Genomic DNA, 18,881 nt, shown 5'->3' with positions numbered 1-18,881 from the left:
ACAGGCTGCTCAGACCCCACGAACACCCCCAAAAAGAAAAAGGATCCCCAAAAGTCATCCTTCCCTGTGTTCTTGGAGTCTAAGGATCATGAGTGTGTTTCAGCCAGAACCTGACCAGGTCAGAGTCATGCCACAGCCGGGGCCACGGGGCCATCCCCGGTAGGACACATGGAAGGCAGCCCTCGCCCAGGTCCTCCCTCGGGCAGTTGCTAAATTCCTTCCCCTTCAGCTGGCACAGACGCCTTAGGCACCCCCCACGCCCTGTAAACTGCTCGGGTGCTGGGACCCCGGGGCTCCTGCCAGAACCCTTGGTGGAGTTGCTCTTGCCAGTTCGCGGATCGAATGCGGATTGTGGCTCCATTCGGAAAAATGAATGTGCACGCACGGAAGCCCACATCCACCAAGACAGAGAGAGATAAGCAGAGCATACCACTAACCAGTAAAGAAAGAGTACAGTGGCTGTTCTGGAGGTCTCTGCGATACCTCATCCACCGCACCCTGCTTCTGAGGGTCCCCTGAGCTGTTCCATTGAGACTCTCTGAGAGGTTGAAAGCCTTTGGAAGTTTGAGATGCAGATGTTCCGTTTTCCAATACTGTTTTTTTTCTTCCTTCGGCTTGCCCTGCTCTGTCCTTCAGAATACAAACTTGACCACCCAGGAGCATGAAAACATCATTGTGGTAAGTGTCCCACGATCTCGCTCCCCCTCCACTCCCGTCCTGTCCCCTGTCGAGTTAATTCCAGAAGTGCCTACATAATCGGCCAGCCCCCGGCCCTGCTCCGGGTTTATCTTTCTCTCAAGCGTCTCAATACGTCTCCCTCGTGTATTTGCATGTTTCAGAGCCCCGTTATGGAGGAGAGCGGTCATTATCAGTCTTCAAGGTTTATAGCAAACATGTCTTAACCGCCGCCCCTTCCTGGGTCAGCCGCCGGGCGCTGAAGGCGGGAGGGACACCCTAAGATGCACCTGGGGTAACCCTATTGGCCGCAGGGTAAACGGTCTCTTCCTTGCCCCAGGACATGTCTCCTAACTAATCCACAAATAGAACCTGGAATTCATTCCCGCTAATATGTAAAGCAAGATGCTGTTTTTCTGGGACTCGGCTCTGACGTAAGCATCTTGGGAATAAAATACACGCCTGGTTGATTTCAAGCTATGTGAGGTGCCTCTCGCTGGAGAGGAGAAAGAAATGAAGTTGCACCCACAAAGTGCCACGTCCTGTGCTTGGCATTTGAATCCAAGGCTGGTAAGCCTGTCCCTGCCCCCAAGGAGTTCCTCGTGAAATTGCAGGAAAACATGTGCACCACCAAAATAGAGGCACGGCGTGTAGAGTGATGAGCTCACCTGGAAAGGAGCCAGAAGGGCTTCCCAGAGGCAGTGATGTCTGCACTGGGTTTTGAAGGAACAACAGGAGTTTGCCAAGTGGCAAACTGGGGTTAAGGCATAACAGATAGGAAACAAACTGCCCAAAGGCACAGAGATTTCACACGGTGTGGTATGTTCCGGAAGCAGGGAGCCATTCAGCGTTGCTGGAGCATAGGGTATAAGGAAGTGGGAAACAGAGAGTCTGGGGTGGAAAGTAGGGGCAAGACGGTGTGCCGAGCCTTGGGAGGGCTGGACCAGGTCCTGGCACTCCGCTCCCCTGCCCAGGCAGTGCCACGCTGCCTGCCGGCCCCCGTGCCCCGCGGCCCTGGGCCCACCCACTCGGCCTTGGCGGGCCCAGCCTGGAGAACTGCCCTCCTCGCCCCTGCTGGGTCCCCTAGGCATGGAAGGAGGCGAAGCACGGGGCATTTTGTGGGGAGCAGAGGCAGGCACTTCTCTGGAGTCCCAGCCCCGTGGTCTGAGCGTGTGGCCCTTCCGTGCTCCGCCCTGCCCATCCCCTGCCTCCTCCTGCCAGAAGAGGGGAAAGAGGCATCTGCGCACTGCCGGTCACCCACAACCACTCTTCTCTGGGATACTGTGAATTAGTAAATGCATTTGACAGACGTTCGTTGGGTACTTTGAATGAGCGGGAGCCTGGCACCGTCTCTCCTCCACGGATGTAGAGCCAGACAGGAAATGGGCTGCCGTCGAGGAATTTACCATGTGCTGAGAGAATCTGGCAGGTCGGCAGGGCTTCAAAAATTAACATAAGTTTAAGGTGATCCTTGAGGTTTGCTCAGGTGTTAGGGGAGCACAGCGGACTCAGAATCTCCTCTGCTGGGGAGGGTGTTGGTAATGGGGAGGGTGCTAGGGAGGAAGATGGAGGGCTTCTAGGAGGCGGTGACCACGCTGAGTCTTGAAGGATGAGGAGGAGCGCACCAGGTAAACAGGTCGAAAGGGAAAGGCAGCACAGGCAGGGGACCCCGCTTGGCAGAGGCGCAGGGGTGAGGCTCGGCTGGGAGGGGCCCAGGAAGCCGTGTGGCCGCAGGGAAGGAGCCCTCAGTGCGCCTGGGGGGGGGAGGGGCATCTTTGATTTTGATCCGAGAACTCGAGGCTACCGTCATCCAGCTCGGGCAGCCGTGCTGACCCCTGAACCGGGCTGGCTGCGCGGTGCGCCCCGCGATCTCCCCCTCCCACCCCCACAGCCTCCCTTCCAGGACTCTGTTATTGTCGTCGCTACTATTACGACGTCTTCCAAAGCCGCCTTCCGCTCCCGCACCTCCGTGACCCTACTGGACCTCCTGGCAATCAGTCTCCCCCAGCGGGCCTTGGTGTTTTTTCACGTGCCCTTTCCCCCGCGACGTGACGCGTTCTCCTTCAGTCCGGCTGTCAGGCATCCGTGCAGTAGAAACAGCGGGTGTGAGTGGACGTGCGTGGGCACGGGGTCCACACCCCAGGCCTGCGCCCCCCCATGGGCCAAGGCTGCAGTTCAGAGGCGAGCTCGGGCCTGCCCCCCCCGCCCAAGAGCTGAGATGTGGGGCGAGCGATGAAAGCGCTTTCACTTTTGTTTGGTTTTATTAAAAGCCTTTAATTTTGCTAGTATTTCGTGAATATATAGTCATTGGAAAATAAAAAGATTTCACCCCCATCCCGGGCCCTCTTCAGAGACCTCTGCTGTCTGCGGGTGGTGACACACACACAGCTGTGCTTTTAGTTTTCACATAGTCAGCAGCCCCTGGGGGGCATAGCCACTGGTCCACCCCACTCTTCTTCACGACTTGTAGAATAACCTTATTTAACCAGATGGCCGTTCAGATGGTTTCCGGTTACCTGTCCAAGGCTCAGTCTCCTCACCTGTAAAATGGGTGTAACGGCTGCACCTTTCTCACAGGGCTGCTGGGAGGGCCAAGGCAGCGACGGCAGACGAAGTGCCAGCAGACGGCCAGGCTCGGAGCGAGTCCGCAAAAATAGTAGCTCTTCTTAGTAATTACGCATTTAGACATGATCTGTACTCTGTGACCGGGGCAGGCCTCGTAACCTCCCTGACCCTCTGTCTCATCATCCATACAAATGAAATAACTACAGCCTGACCTCCCAGTGTGGTCGTGAGGATGAAACGACGTAGTGGCGATGAAGGCACCAAGCCCACGCCTGACACGCCGTGGTTCTCTTAATAAGCGTCCACTCCTTTCCCCCCCATTCCTGCGGAAGAGGGGGCTCAGCAGGCGGGGAGCTGAGGGGTCCCGTCCCCGGGGGGCTGCGCCCTGTGCAGGGCCTGGGAGCAGAGCCACCCGCCCAGGCGGTGACCTGCAGCTGGAGGGGGCCTGTCCTCTTCCCACCTGGCCGCCTGGCAGCCAGCCAAAGCTCGGCATGAGCTGCTTTGCCTGGGAGGCGAGCGGACAGGCTGGTGGAGGTCACTCGGCGGGCGGGCGCTGAGCTGCCGCAAGCGAGCCCGCAGGAGCGCCAGGCCGGCTCGCTCTGGGTTGTTCTGTCTTGTTGGCAAATCTCTACTTGTGTGTAGGTGTTGCCCCCAGACGGGTCGTCCCCCTCTGCTCATGGAGAGAAGCGGTGCTGTGAAGCAGCATGGTGACGGGGGCGCAAGTCCCTGCCGGCCCCTCCGTGCTGACGTGGCCTCAGTTTACCCCTCTGTGGAGAGGGGGCAGCACTCATACCCACCTTCCAGCAGGTCTTGAAGACGAGGGAAACGGTGCAGTGAGCACAGAGCCTGGCGCGTGGCGGTGCCCCGGTCACAGCTGCGGTGGCGGACATGCCCGCCGTCCTCTCACTGTCGACCCATGCGGCAGGGGCAGAGGGGAGCGGGCGAGGATGGCTGGCCCCTTCCTGCGGTCTGCTGGGTGCCACCCGACCACCCATGCTGCCCAGTGGAACCTCTGCAGTCACGGGAAGGCGCTGCCCCGCGCCACCCCGACAGCCACGGGCCGCGGTGGGTTGGAAGGGCTCAGTGGGACAGGGGAACTGTATTTTCAATCTTACTTCGTTCAGAATGATTTACGTGGCTTCAGTTCACATGGAGCCCGCGAGGCCGGTGCCTGCCGTATTGGACGGCCCCAGCCCGGGCCCTGGGCTCCGGTGCCTCCTCCTGTCACCCTGGGTGGCGGCCCCGTCCTCCCCAAGACGCCATCGCCGAGTCGGTGGTGGCTGGGTCGACTCACGGTCAGGCCTCCTTGGCACCGGCCAGCCCTTCCTTTCCCCAGCGGCCCCGGGAACCAGTGGGAGCCTGGAGAGAGCCCGCTGCTGTGCCCCGGCGTCCCCATGGGGAGGGCCCAGGAGACCCTGCGACGCCAAGCAGTCCAGGTCTGAGCTGTGAGAGCAGGCAGCGGGGCGAAGGCGTCATCAGGGAGCATACCCGGACGAGACCCCTCGGCGGTGGCGTCAAAGGCGTGCGCTGGGCGAATGAGTTTCTCTCGAAGCCCAGGCCCCGGTTGTGAGACTGGTGGGTGGTACTGTAATGGGGTTTGTCCCAAGCCCAGCACTCCAAGCTTCTAGACTTTTCTCTCATCAAATCCTCCCAACAATTCCGTGAACCAGTAACACTTGTTTTCCCCTTTTTCTGGACTAGGACACTAATTCATGCCCAGAGAGGCCGAGCTACTCTCCCAAGGTCACACAGCAGCCAGACTTGGGGCTGGGTCGTGGGTCCCGGCTTTCCTACTTCCTAACCTTGTGCCCACATGACAGACAGGAGGGAAAATGGACTTCGAGTGGGTCCTAGCAACCCAGGAACTAGCATCTGTCGTAAGCTGGCCTCATTTTAGGCTCTGTGAGAGGCCCTTCAGCCAAGGGTGGCTTTACCGCAAGAGGCATTTGCCAGTGTCTGGGGACATTTTCGGTTGTCACAGCTTGGGGTGGGGTGGGGTGGCGTGGCTGCTGCTGGCACCTGGTGGACTAAGACCGGTGCTGCTAAACCTCCTACCTGGCAGAGGACAGCACCACCACGGAGACTTACCTGGGCCGGGTACCAGCCGAGCTGAGACTGAAAACCCTGGCTTCCAGCCCTCAAGCAGCTTCGTCGCTCCCCCTGCAGGACGGGGCAAGGGTCCAGGGTGAACGGCCAGAGGTCACACACCCGGGATTCTTCCTCCAAAGTCACTGCTTCTCGCGCGCCATCCCGCCTCCCGTCAGGGTCAGGGGCCTCGGTCCCTGGGGCCCATGGAGGGGCACCCCGAAAGTGTATGCCTCATTATTGGGGTATTTTGGGGGGGCCTTCGTCAGCTACGAGTTAGGAAACAGGCCCGTCTGCCCCACGGGTGACAGCGAGGTGGTGGTTTCCGTTGCCCGCCCGCCCTCTCTGGCCGACAGCCCCTCCGCCGGAGCCCCGCGCGGTTCCTCCCGGAGAGGCCAGCTGATGCTTGCCCGTTGTCTTTCAGGCCATCGCTCCTCTGCTGGAGAACAACCACCCGCCGCCGGATCTCTGTGAATTCTTCTGCAAGGTAGGCCTTTCTGTGGCGGCCGAGGGCGTAGCCGGCCCCTGCGCGCTAGGGTACGGGCTGGCACATGGCCAGCACCGCCGGGGCCTTGACACCGTCGGAAGGCACGCCGGGCACCCCGTTTGGGGGTGACGGTCCCTTTTTGCCAGACAGGTGACCCTCGAGCCCGAGTCCCCGGCGGCGGCAGGCGGAGGCACGCCCGGATTTTACGGGGACGGCTTCGCGGCTGCCTTGGAGACAGCTTGCAGCAGCTTTTCTGGGCCTCTGACGTCAGGGCTGGGTTATTCTTAGCCACGGCTCCTCCGCGCTGGCTGGCCCACATGGGGGGCGGCCGTGGGGCATTCCCCGCCCAGGGCATGGGCCGCGATGGCCAGGTGAGCTGGGAGGAGCCGCTGCCAGCCTGCCCGGGAGCACAGCGCACCTGCAAGGCCGGGGCCCGGCACCCCTCGCTGCCCAGAGCGCAGCCAAGGCCTCGGGGCCGGCTCGGCGCGCAAACCTGTCCCATCGGTTCTTCACTTTGAGGAGAACCACACAGGGCCTCGAGTTTGCTGCTTCCCAGCCCTCCCGCCATCCGGCTCCTACCTCGCCGGCCTCCTTCCTCCCTGGTTCTCCTCCTGCCACAACTGCAGATGCCCTTTTGGGGGGTCTGGACCGCAAGCTCCAGGGAGAGAGCAGGGCCACCAGCTGCCCCTGACCGCTGGGCCCCGCCACCAGCACAGTGTCCGTCCTGCGAAGAGGCAGGATTGTGGCGTCCTCCTGGTGTGACGCTACTTCTCCCAAGACCTTCCCCCGGGACCCGCAGAGCAGGGGCTGGGCCCCACCTGCTGCCCCAACCTGTCAGGGCCATCCCGGGGCTGGGCCCCACCTGCCCCCCATTCTCACGTGTGCACCTGAGCACCCGCCAGGGCCCGCTGTGATACCTGCGTGCACACCTGGGCCGACAAGGGGGTGCCAGCAGGATGTGCATGTGCCCTGTGTCACTGACAGCTCAGTGACACCACCCCCTGCCCCCAGCCCTCGAGCAGCATGTCCCCACAGGGCGCTGTCACGTAACCCTGGACAGGAGCCCTTCAGGGAATGCCCAGCCACCCCCTTACCCAGCAGGCCGGCATCTCCTCCAGGTGTTTTGTCCATTTTAATCCAGACCTGCTTCGGGTTCTCCTCTCTGGCTGCCTGGACTTTCAAGCCTTTGTTCAGAGTAAATCTTCCCTGGAAGCACAGACATTATTAGAAACCAAGTGTGGTTTGGCAGGGAGGGGTCTCTCTCCACCCCTGCCCCCTTTCCCATCCCAGGGCTGCCCCTGAGGCTCCCAGGAGAAAAGCAGTGACGTGGAACAGAGACAAACCGAGAGTCCATCAATTGATGGACAGTTCAACAAATGTGCTCTATCCACACCGTGGAATATTCTCCAGCTGGAAAAATGAATGGGGGTCTCATACATGCTACAGCACAGGTGGACGTTGAACCCATCACACTCAGTGAAATAAAAGATAGAAAAGACAAGTATCATATGGTTCCCCTTACGTGAAGTCTCTAGAATAGGCCAATTCTCAGAGAGCAAGAGCAGAACAGCACTGGGAGAGGGGGAAGGGGCAGTTATTGCTTAGTGGGGACCAAGGGCTTGTTTGGGTGATGAGAATGTTCTGGAATAGATAGCAGTGATTCTACAACATTGTGAATGCACTTTAATGCCACTAAATTCTGCACTAAAAATGGTTAAAATGGTAAATGTATATTTTGCCACAATAAAAAAGAAACGCAAAGAGAGAGGATGATGTCGAAGGAGGCCTTTTAGTATTCCCTGATAGAATCTGCCCGCTCCCACGTGAAAGTGCACAGGGCCCTGCCAACTAGGGGGAGGGTCCCAGGTGCAGCCCCAAGTCACACCCACCCGGCAGCCTGCCCCGAGAGGAGAATTTGAGGGAACGGGTCCCCCGCCGTGCCCCCTCTGAGCTCTCTGGACACACCAGGCAGCCTCTCCTGCCAGGCCGCAGGCCGTCACCCCAGGGCCGAGGACTGTTTGTCTTGGATCTCCCAGGAGAGCCCTGAATTTTAGTAGCCCAGGCCCACCGCCTCCTCCAGGGCTTGACGGCTCAGCCCCTTCCAGGGACCAGGCGTGTTAGAAACGTCTGCCTGATGTAGGAAACGCGGTGGGCAGCGGTGGAGCCTTGTCTGCACGGCCAAAAGGCCCTCAGTTCCCATCTTAAAACGAAAGACACAGCCACGCCGGTGAAATACATTCCGCCCGCGAGCCGGATTTGGCCCGCAGACTGCCCAAGTGATGATCAAAGAAGACAGTGGACGCGTGGTAAAGCCCGCCAGATTCTGGAGCCCAAACCCTGAAGCCCCAGTGCTCCCGTACCCAGTTGTCAAGGAAGACGCCTCTCTCCCACCACCATTCTCCGCCTTACTCTCGTGGCGCTAAATAAGATCGTGTTAGAGCAGACGCCTGCCCAGACCGTCTAAAAGCCTCCCGACCTTTCACCCACACGAAAAGCAAACCCTGCCCACTCTCCTCCCTCCGAGGGCGAGTTTTTAAAGCGCTGCAGCCGTGCTCGGCACGGGAGCCAGCCCAGGCCCCGCTGACCGGTCCTCCTCTCTCCCCAGCACTGCAGGGAGCGCCCCCGGTCCATGGTGGTCATCGAAGTCTTCACCCCCGTGGTCCAGAGAATCCTCAAGCATAACATGGTGAGTCGCCGGGCGCAGCGGGCGGGCGGGTGGCCGCGGGCTGTTCCCCAAAGCTGCCAGGTTGGGCGGCTCGGGCCCCGTCCGGCAGAACCGGGGAGTTTGGGGGAGTTCGAGCAGCCTCGCCTCCTTGACCTTTTTATTTTTATTTTTTTAATTAAGGCAAAAAGAAGACTCTTTTCACAGTAGGTAGTAAAAATAATAATACAGCCAGGGAGCAGAGTCAAACCTGTTCCAAATAATGTAGGTAGATGCTCCGCCCTCACAGGGGTGCAGCCTGCCTCCCCATTCCTCAGGTGTGACTTCCTTCCAGAGAGTTCCGTGTGGAGAGGGGGGGAAAGTAACTTGACGGTGGAGAAACCCAGCGTGACCCCAATCAGGTAATCAAGGTCAAGGTCAACCCGACCTCAGCCAGGTGGTCAAGGTCAGCATCAACAGGGATAAGGCCCATGGAGCATGGACGCTCGATAGGGTGTGATGAGAAGGGCACTTCCCTTCTGTGGTCTCCCTGACAAAACCTATAACCCAAGTCCTTGAAGACAACGTCACACAAACCTCAGTGGAGGGACATGCTAGAAAATGCCTGACCATCCTCCTCAAAACGGTCAAAGTCGTCCAAAACAAGGGGAGTCTGAGAAACTCAAAGCCAAGAGGAGCCGAAGGAGACATGACGACTAGATGCCGCGTGGGACGACAGTAGGTGAAAACGAAGGAAATCTGAATCAAGGGCGGGACTTCAGTTAATGAAGAAGATGCAGCGGCCAGATTTCAAGGTGCGCCTACCGCGGGCCAGGCACCTGTGCCCTGCATGGGCCCTTGGCATTCTCTCAGCCATCCAAAGAGCAGCTCGTATCCTCATTCTCTCCCTCCTACGCAGGGGGAGACTGAGGCTTGGTGAGGCCCACTCACTGGCTCCCGGAGCCATAGCCAGGAATAAGAGTGACTGACCTGAGTTCACAGGTGTTCATCAAGCAGCTTCTCGGAGCCGGCTACAGCGTGACGTGTCGCGTCATGTAGCCTCACGACAGCCCTGCGACACCCCTTTACAGATAAGGAGTCTGAGACCAGGAAGGCTCAGGCGCCGGCCCAGGGAGCAGGCAGTGGGAGGCCAGGCTGTCCCAAACCAGCCTCCGGCTGGACCTCAGAGTCCCCAGGGTGGCCTGGGGGCATCTGTGATGCTCGGCTCAAGCTCCCGGACCGGTTGGGAGCCCCTACCTCCATGCCCTCCCATGCCGAGACCCGGCAGGTGGAAACCATTCTGGACCGGCTGACCTGCCAACAGCTCAGTTTATGCAGCACCTTCCCTGGCTCCCCACCACGCCACAAGGGAACATGGCGCAACCTGCACCCCCGCCCCAAACAAGAATGGAAACCTGGGGCGAGGGAGCCTCTCCCTCCATTCCCACGTTCTGGGCAGACCTCACTAATCGATCCCAGCACTCTCTGCGGAGCGCAGAGGTAGCTTCTGGGCCTTTCTCGATGCCGACAGCCACTAGCTGAGGAGCCGGGTGGGTCCCACAATGAATCCTGTTTACCATGCTGCATCCTAAGTGATCACAAGCCTCCATGAGGTCCTGCTTGATTTGGGATCAGTTCACTTCTTGGTTTCTGAACACAGAGGAAGGACAGCCCCTTCGATTCCTTCTGCAGGACTAGCCAGGACACTCACCACCAGGTGGGATTTCTGCCTCAACAGTTCCCTGAAGGGCGCCCTGCAGCTGTGGCCAGCGGGAGGAAAGGTCTCTGTTGGCCTTGAGATGGCTCGTGCCACGCCCTTTCGGAGTTCAGAACAAAGCTTCCAGGCGTTCTCCTGCAAAGGCCCTTTTCCCCATCTTCACTAAGCTCCTCCTCGGTGCCAGGCCTCCTCGGTCACCTAAACCTTCCTGAATATTCCACCACCATCATGAAACTGCTTAGGAAAGGTTCTTTTGGGACATCTGACTTCAAAGGAAAAAAGTCAAAATCCTGACAGCCTCCCTCGGCTCCCCCTGCAACATCTCCCTTGTATTTGGTTGGATGTGGCCTGGATGGTTGACCGTGTAATAAGGTGAGTGGCTGCAGGGCAAATCCAGAATTCACAGCGCCTCGGGCATGAATGCACGCTTCCCGTTCAGAGAGCATCGCGAGGTGTCCTCGGTGTCGGGGGGCTATGAAGCGCTGTGGTTCCACTGTCCTCCTGGCGTCTATCATTACAAGCTGTGCCCTGTCGGACGACTGCAGGCTGGACCAGGGAGGGTCAGCAGCTCCAGCGGGACCTCAGTGTGTGGACGCGCGTTGAGGGCAGGCGCGGGGAGGCGCTGTCTCGGTCATCCTGGCGGTGCAGGCGGCGGCCAGCAGACCCCGGGCGTTCACCCATTTAACGCCGCCTGGCGCGGAGGCATCAGAGGCCAGGCGCCCCGCTGGGGACGTGGGTGCCGCCCAGGTGGAGGAGGGCGACTGGCATTGAGCCGCTGGTGAGTGAGTACGCCCGCCTGCCACCCACCCGTGCAGGCAGTGGCTCCTCGCCACCCCGTTTGCAGAGTCCCTCTTCAGGGGGACGTCGAGCACGGGGGAGCTGGGGGAGTCATAGGCCATGGTGTTCTTGAATTCCGGAGCCTCCCCGCTCATCAGAAAAGCACCTCTTGCCATTATATCCTGCACCCATTTCACGGATGAGCAAACTGAAGCTTAGAGAGGCTAAGGGTCTCACACAGTTCCTCGCTCGGCCAAAGTAAGTTAGACCCAAGTGGAAACCGTCCCTTACTGTGGCCCCCTGGAGAATGGACCTGGCTTGGAAAAGCCCAGAAACACCTGGCTGCGCTTCATCCACAAGAATGACCTGGGTCCACTCGCCGCTCGTGGAATGTTCTGTGGCGGAGGAGGCGGGAGGTTGTGGCTGTGTCCCCATGGGCCACTGGGCGATCTGCCCTCCTGAGCTCCAAGGGGAGCAGATTCGCCTCTCCAGGAGGCGAAATGTCCTCCAGCCTAAGGTCAGAGACCGCTGCGTCCCTTGACTGTTCATCTCCAAGGCAATGACCTTGACTGCTAGCGAAGGTAATAGCGGTTACTTCTAATAGGGCTCAGCCGAAGCAGTTTCATAGACTTGTCAAACCTTAGGGGTGGGAGGGCGCCTTCAGACGCTTCCTCTTCTGAGTTTCATTTTCCAGTGGGGAAAAGAGCCCCAGAGAGGGGTGTGGCAGCCCCAGGCCCCCCTGCTTCCTGCTCCCCATTCCCAGTGGACTGCTGGATTCCGGCTTCTTTCCCAGCAGTTTGAAAACTGAGCCGAAGTGAGTCCTAGCGCTCTCTTGATGCAGGGGCCTCGTACGCCCACCAGGACCGTATGTGTCTCTGTATGTTTGTGTGCAAAAGTGTCTCTGTGTGTGTGGTCAGTGTGTGTGCAGGCCTGTGTGTCTGGGTGTGCACCTCTGTCTGTATGCGATTCTTCTTGATCCTTCTGTACTTTCTCCCTGGTCCTTCTGCCCTTTTTTTTCCTTTTTTGGGGGTACTGGAGGCCAACCAGGGAGAACCCGGGACCTTGTACGTGGGAAGCCAGCGCTCAAATCACTGAGCTTGGTTTTATCATTTGTTTTGTTTGTTGTTTGTTTTTGCTTTTTCAAGAGGCACCGGGAAGCAAACCCGGACCCTCCCGTGTGGGAGGCAGGTCCTCAACCACTTGAGCCACGTCTGCTCCTGCCCTTCTTTTGTAAAGCCTAACTACCCCTGGGTGGGCTGTAGGTAAATGAGCCCTCTCATTGTCTCCAGGGACCCTATCTGAACTCCCTGTGGCCCCTAAGGCAAATTTCCACTCTTATTTTCCTTCATGGGTTGGACTCCTGACTCCGTTTGCATTTTTTTCAGCAAGTTCCGTGGACGGGCGGGAGGGTGGGGGCCACCCAAGCCTCCCGCAGCTCTGGAGAGATTCGGGTCGAGACCCCACGTGGCTCGTCCCTCTGCACCGTTTTCCCAGCACAGCTTCTAGGTTTGGAAGTCAGAGGACAAGCCTCCGTGCCCCTCACCCCGCTCTGCCCGCGGGAGGGCAGGCGGGCGGGCCGCGAGCCTCGGCTGGCCCTTTCCTGGCCGACGCTGCTCCTCTGCGCCCAAGCCAGGGCCCCACTGAGATGCCCTGCCCTCGGGACTTGCCTTCCCGCCTCTTCGCCGTGCTCTCCACCACCTGCCCCGCTGGCACCGGGGGTCGGGCAAGCGGAGGAAACATCGGTCACCTGGCGCAGGCGGGGGTCTGCTTGTCCTTAGTCGATGTCCTCAGAATTCAGCCTCAGCCGCGGCCACCTGCCCTGCTGGCTCAGTCAAAGCGCTGCTGGTGGAGATGGATGCAACTCCTCTCTGCCTCCCTCTTAGGGTTTCACTCGACTACCCACGCCGGCCCACCTCCCCCGGCAGCGCACCCACCTGCCCCCGACACCTCGTCCCCCGGGTACGTCTCTCTCCTGCACCCTGATTCACAGAGCCGCTTTCCCCGAGCCCGTCCATCTGTGTGATCTGCCCGCTTGGGTGCCCGGTGCCTTTGAGGGTGGCTTTTTCTGCAACCAAAAAGGCAAGGTCCTCCAGGCCTCTTGGCCTGCGGTCCTGGATCGTGGTGGACGTCTGGGGCGGGGAAGGTCCCTGCGGAGCCTGCCCCTGGGAACGCCCAGCCCGGCCACGTCCAGGTTCCAGTGACGCCTTCTGGCCCTGTCACTCTTCTTCCTCAGGGGAAAGAGCAGATGTCTCTGGACTGAGGATGGCATAGTTGGGAGTCACGGGGGGTTTGTGTGTCCAACACCACCCAGGCCACATCCCAACCTCCACCCCCAGGAAATCCCAACCTCCACCCCCGCCCCAAAATCAATTTTCCCCTGGGCTGGTGCATCTCTTCACTTGGCCTTGCTGAGCGACTCAGAGAGCTGGGGGGGTGGGGGCGGTAGAAACTCTCAGCTGCCTGCAGAAAAAGTGTTTCTAGCTGCCCCAAAGACAGGGTGGTGTGAGGCCTCTAGGCACCTGTGCGGCCCTGGTGCCTGCCAGAAGGAAGCCACGCTCGGCTGTTTTCTCCACTTGTCTCTGTGGCACGCTGAGCTCTGCCCTCCTTCACAAGCCAGCGGACACCACGCCAGTGTGTTGGCTAGCAAGTGCCGGAAAAGAAGCTCTAATGCCAGGAAATTTCCAGATCTCCGTGGGCAGCCCCTAAAGGGGCCAAGTTTCTGAAGTGCAGAATGCGTGTGCTTTCTAGAAAAAGGGGAACGTCGGTGTCCGTGCTGCTCTCGACAGCAAGCTCCCAGCAGAGCTGGGCCCCCGGCCCCTCCCCTGGCCCCTGCTGCATCGCCCTCCATCTCCTCTCCTCCCTCCACAGGACTTCGGGAAGTGCCCACGACTGAGGCTGTTTACTCAGGAGTACATCCTTGCCTTGAACGAGCTCAACGCGGGGATGGAAGTGGTGAAGAAGTTCATCCAGAGGTGAGGCGCCCCCAGCCCCTGCCCTGCCCCGGCCCGCAGCGGGCTCCCCTCTCCACTCCAGAGCCCCTGGCTCCTTGAGGCCTGGGCAGGAGCCGCTGGTGGTGCCGAGGCTCGAGGGTCTCCGCGGGGTCCTCCCAGCCATGACATGCTGTGTGCCCTCAAAACAGTCCCTGCCCCTCTCTGAGCCTGGGCTTCCCCAGCTCTCCCTGGGGTGGTCGTGTGATTAAACAAGGGGTACAGTGCCTGGTGCCCAGCCGGAGCTCTAGAAACGCCAGTGGTCCTAAGTAAATGCCCGTGTTTCCTCGGGCTCACGACCCCGGGGCTGCGATGCCACGTGCTCGGGAGAGGGTCCCTCTGGTGGTCCGAGAGTCATTCCCCGGGCGGGAGGAGCCGCCTCCCCCAGCGCAGCCAGGGAGCCTGGTTTTTTATTCTGACTCACTTTTGCTGGGGGTTTTTGTGTTTGCTTTTTGCTTTCCCTTGCCTCCCTGTGCCTCAGTTTCCTCGTTTGTAAAATGAGACTCATACTACCTTCCTCGCCCAGTTGATGTGAAAACTAAATGGGTCAAAACATTTAAATCACCAAGAACCGCCCAGGAGCGGTGTGCCTTGTGTTAGCCATCCTTCCTGCCCTTCTCATTCCCAAAGGAAATGAGAATAAACCTGCTTACACCGTGTCCAAAGCCACGGGTTCCCAGGTGCGCTCCCCGGAACTCCCCGGGCACGTCCTTCCCGGAAGCCCTGTTGTCCTCGGGGCCTGTCCCAAGCCCTGGCTGTGACCTCTGGTTAAACCTCTGCCCACAACGAACGTGGCCCGGAGGGTCACACCCGAGACCCCTTTCTCCCAAGCAGCCCTGGGGTGGGTGCTCGCCCCATTTCAAGTGGGAAACCGAGGCACCGGGATGCCCATGGCATGTCGCAGTCGCCGGCATTTATTGAGGAGGCGGCCATGTGTCCTGGCCCTCGGGCTGAGCTGAGGGACCAGCCTGGGAGACTTCGAGCGCAGACCCGGGTGTTAGGCATAAGCACTCCAGACCCACAGCACTAAGTGTGGCTGTGCCGGGCATCCGGTCATCGTATGCAAACTTGATGCTCACTGTAGCCCAGTGAGGAGGGGCAGCTGTGCCCACTGTAGAGCTCAGGAGACCGAGGGCCACCGTCAGGGCCGCTTGGCTGGCTCCAAACCCAGCGCGCTGCATCTAGAGCACATGGTGTGAGCTCCGCTGCCTGCTCCCCGCATGGAGCAGCGTCGGGATCCGCATCGGGGGGTGCCCAGCTCCCCGGAAGGGCCGCCCTGCCGCCGCCTGTGCCGCGGCCCTCAGCGCCCCCCTCTGCTTTCTTGCAGCATGCACGGCCCCACCGGGCACTGCCCCCACCCCCGGGTCCTGCCCAACCTGGTGGCCGTGTGCCTGGCCGCCATCTACTCCTGCTACGAAGAGTTCATCAACAGGTCAGTCCCCGCCGCCGGCCTGGGGGGCACTGCCACCCAGAGGGGACAGCAGGACGGCATCATGGGGGGCAGCATGCCGGGGAGGGGTGGCTCTGGCTGGCCGGCGCTGCAGCCTGGGTGCCAAGTCCCGCGAGCCCGTAGATTCAAGGGCCACACCCCAGCGGCATCTTGGCAGAGCAGACGGGTGTTATGTTGACTTGTCTTTAGAGACAGATTCTAAATTCGGAAGATTTCTTACCACCTGGCATGTGCAGCCCATATGATATATGTGTGCATGAGTGAGAAACTGTTGGGCGTGTTTATGAATGTGTGTGAATGTGTTTGTGTGTGTGTGAATATATTTGCATGTGGACATGTGCACTTTGGATGTGTGAGAGTACGTGTGTTCCTGGGTGAATGTGTGTGGCTACGTGTACATGTGCTTTTAAGCGTGTGTGCACATGTGCCTGTGTGGATGCATTTTAATATGTGCATTGTGTTTGCATATGTGTGACTGCACATGAGTGAATATGTGAGTGTGCATACATGAGTTTTTGCTTGTTTACGAATGTGGGTGCATGTTGAGTGTGTGACTGCACACACGTGGTACGTGTGTGCGGTGTTTATGAATGTGTGAATGTTTGCCCATGTCACTGTGTACGCGTGTGTTGGGCACAAGCCATAGCTACGTCTGCTCCGTTCCGTCTGGTCTTCGTGAGCAGCCTGCACCCTCGGCCTGTTTATTGAGCACCTGCTGGGTGCTAGGGAGTAGCCCTGCCCCCGGGGAGCTGCTGTCCACTCGGGAGCCAGCATACACGTGTGCACACAGGTGTGCCAGAGGGTGGGAAATGCTGAGGAGACAGTAAGGCGGAGCTGTGTGGTCGAGAGCGGGCAGGAGCAGGCAAGGCAGAAGCCAGCTCTGGGGCCAGGATTTGGGTACAAGGAGCTCCTGGGACCGGTGGAAGCAGGCGGCGGGGAGGGAGACAGGAAGTGGAGGCAGCCAGTGGTGTGTGTTAGTAGCTGGTGGCCGCTGTAGGCAGGGGACACCTCCTACCCCGGGGTCACCCAGGGAGACTGTGTAGGCATGACTCAGTCACCGCACAGAGGGCCGATGACCCCGGGGGCTTCGTCCCCGGTCCCATTCCTCACTGGTTGAGGACCGCTACTGGGATGCAGTGACACAGGATGCTGTTGTCTCGTGCGGAACTTTCTGCAATGAATTACAGGGTCATTAGAGGGGATCTGATGCTCAGGGTGTGGACAGTGTCTGCTGCAGCCCCCCGTCCAGTTGTGTAGGCGGTGCACTGTACAAGTCTAAGGGGCCCAGACTGCCTGGCGAGGACAGGGCAGAGCACGGCCTGCACAGCCGCCTGCGGCATCCCTTATACCACCAACGGTCCTCGGCCCTGGCCACACGTCCTCGGCCCTGGCCACATGCTCCAGGTCGGAAGCTGTCCTGCATATGTTTCAAGCTCAGGCCACCCTAGAGGCTCCTGGGAGCAGAGGAGCAGAGGGCTGCCTCCCCGTTGCCAGGCCTCCGCCTGGAGCAGCTGAAGTGGCCGAGGAGCTGGCTGGAGCGGAGCGAGGGAGAGAGAAGCGGGACATGGCGGCGGAGAGGAGGCGGTCCAGGCCACCGGGGGCTCACCGGCCAGGCCTTCTGGACCTCCTGGTGTCCTATGCTCACCTGGGAGTTGTGTGCAAACAGGAAGGGCCCAAGGCTCTGCATTTCTAACAAGCTGCGCGCCCTGCCAACGCTGCTGGTCCGCAGTCCCCGCTCTAGCCGCAGGCCCAGCCCGGGTTGAACGGCAGCATTTTATTCTTGGAGCACATGAGACCCGTGGCTGGTTTTAAGCAGAGGAGGGGCATGACGAGGTTTCGGTTTTCCGGAGCATCCTTGTTTGCTGCGTGGGGGATAGATCGAGGGGGACAGGCATGACCTGGGGGGCCCGGTTGGGGGCTGTCTTGGCATCTCCAGGCTGCTGCCACAAAGCGCCACAAATGGAGGAACTTTGAGCAGCAGAGACCGCCCGTCTCACAAATCTGAGGCCAGGGAGTCCACGGGCACGGCGGGACCCTGCCCCCTGTCCCCCAACCCTGTGGGGAGAGGCCTTCGCTGGCTCTTCCAGCCCCGGCACAGCCCTGGCGTTCCTTGGCTGGTGGCACGTGACCCCGTCCCTGCCTCTGCGTCCCCCGGCCTCTCCCCTGTCTGCGTGTCCATGGCCAGCTCTCCCTCCAGGCCTTCTTGGGCAGGGCCCACCTTGTCCCACACTGGCCTGTCCTGAACTCATCACGTCTTCCTCCAAGACCCTCTTTCCAAAGAAGGTCCCATGCCTGGAAGCAGTGGTTAGGGCCTGAGCGTGTCTTCCGGGTGCCAGGGATGGAGGCTCTGGGGAGGGAGACCCAGCTCAGAGCGGCCGCGCCCGGGAGGCCACGTGGGCTTGGGATCCAGCCCGGGCCTTCCGTGTCCCCAGGAGAGAAGCCGAAGGCCGTGGCGCCGGCAGCACGTGGCCTGTTCAGGCCCGTCAGGCCCCGTGGGGCGGCCCCTTCGAGCCAAAGCCCTGTGGGGACCACCCGCTGTGCTCCTGGTGGGTGCACGATGTCCCTCCACACCGAAGGACAGCTTGACCCAGGTTGTTGTGGCTCTCTGGAAAATCACTGACCTGAGCCAAGCAGCCTTGAAAATCCACTCCTAAATCCCAGCAAAGGCAAACAATGGCAAGTGAGTGCTGAGTGTTCGGGGAGCAAAGGAGGTCTGAAGCAGCCCCGCCCGCGGACCACACACACGTTCCACCGTCCCCAGCTCCTCCGACGGTAGCCGGCAGGCTGGCGTCTTCCCAGCAAAGTCCAAAGTGGCTCGATCAGCACCACGGTGGGCTCGGCTCCCGGCGGGCTCGGCGCATGCGCTGGATGAGCGCAGACCCTCGTGTGCTGCGGGCGCGCGTGTGCCCACGGTGCCAGCAGCCACATGCCTCCTTGGAGAAGCAGCTGTTTACCCTCACGCCCTGCTGCCTTGTGCCGCCCAGAGCTGCGGCCTGCAGCCTTGGCCGCGCCCCTGGGAGCTTTTAGGATTGCTTATGTCTGGCCCCCCCCCCCCAGAGATGACCCAACTGGCCCCGGCTTCAGGCCCTTTGCAGGTGCCCCGGGGGAGGCTGGTGCCCAGCCAGGGTTGGAGGGCCCTGGCTTGGAGGAGCAGAGGGCAGGAAAGGAGGGGGCGGCAGTTAGAAGAAATCCAGGCAGGCTTCCTGGGGCGGGGGCCTGGGCTTGGCAGTCAGAGAATGCTGGTTTCCAGGCCCAGCCCCTCCTAAGCAGCGGTGATGAGAGTTGGTTGTAAAACCCCTGGAACATCCTTTCCTCCCCTGCCCCGTGGAGGTCTGGAAGCCCTGCCTCCCGGGAACCGGGGATGTCTGGAAGGCGCAGCGAGAAGGGGGTGCTTTAACCAGGCACAAGGCTCTGACAAGTCCTGCTGCAGAGAGGCCTCATTCAGTTGTTCTGTGTCCGGGGCAGCATTTCCCAAACACATCTGACATTAATTATGC

At 60.3% G+C, this 18,881-nt stretch overlaps 1 protein-coding gene across 1 annotated transcript in view; it reads left to right on the top strand.

Moving 5' to 3' along the window:
• The window catches only part of CMIP (c-Maf inducing protein), a 226,521-nt gene that overhangs the window by 182,583 nt on the left and 25,057 nt on the right, over positions 1-18,881 (top strand). The window contains exons 5-9 of the mRNA XM_058279658.2: positions 637-678; positions 5,750-5,812; positions 8,418-8,498; positions 13,816-13,919; positions 15,262-15,366. Coding sequence (XP_058135641.1) covers positions 637-678; positions 5,750-5,812; positions 8,418-8,498; positions 13,816-13,919; positions 15,262-15,366 — 395 coding nt within the window. The remainder of the gene's footprint in view (positions 1-636; positions 679-5,749; positions 5,813-8,417; positions 8,499-13,815; positions 13,920-15,261; positions 15,367-18,881) is intronic.

The sequence above is a fragment of the Dasypus novemcinctus genome, chromosome 18, assembly GCF_030445035.2.
Source record: "Dasypus novemcinctus isolate mDasNov1 chromosome 18, mDasNov1.1.hap2, whole genome shotgun sequence".
Lineage (NCBI taxonomy): Eukaryota > Metazoa > Chordata > Mammalia > Cingulata > Dasypodidae > Dasypus > Dasypus novemcinctus.
The sequence above is the reverse complement of the archived record's forward strand: the minus strand, read 5'-3'. Positions and strand labels throughout refer to the sequence as shown.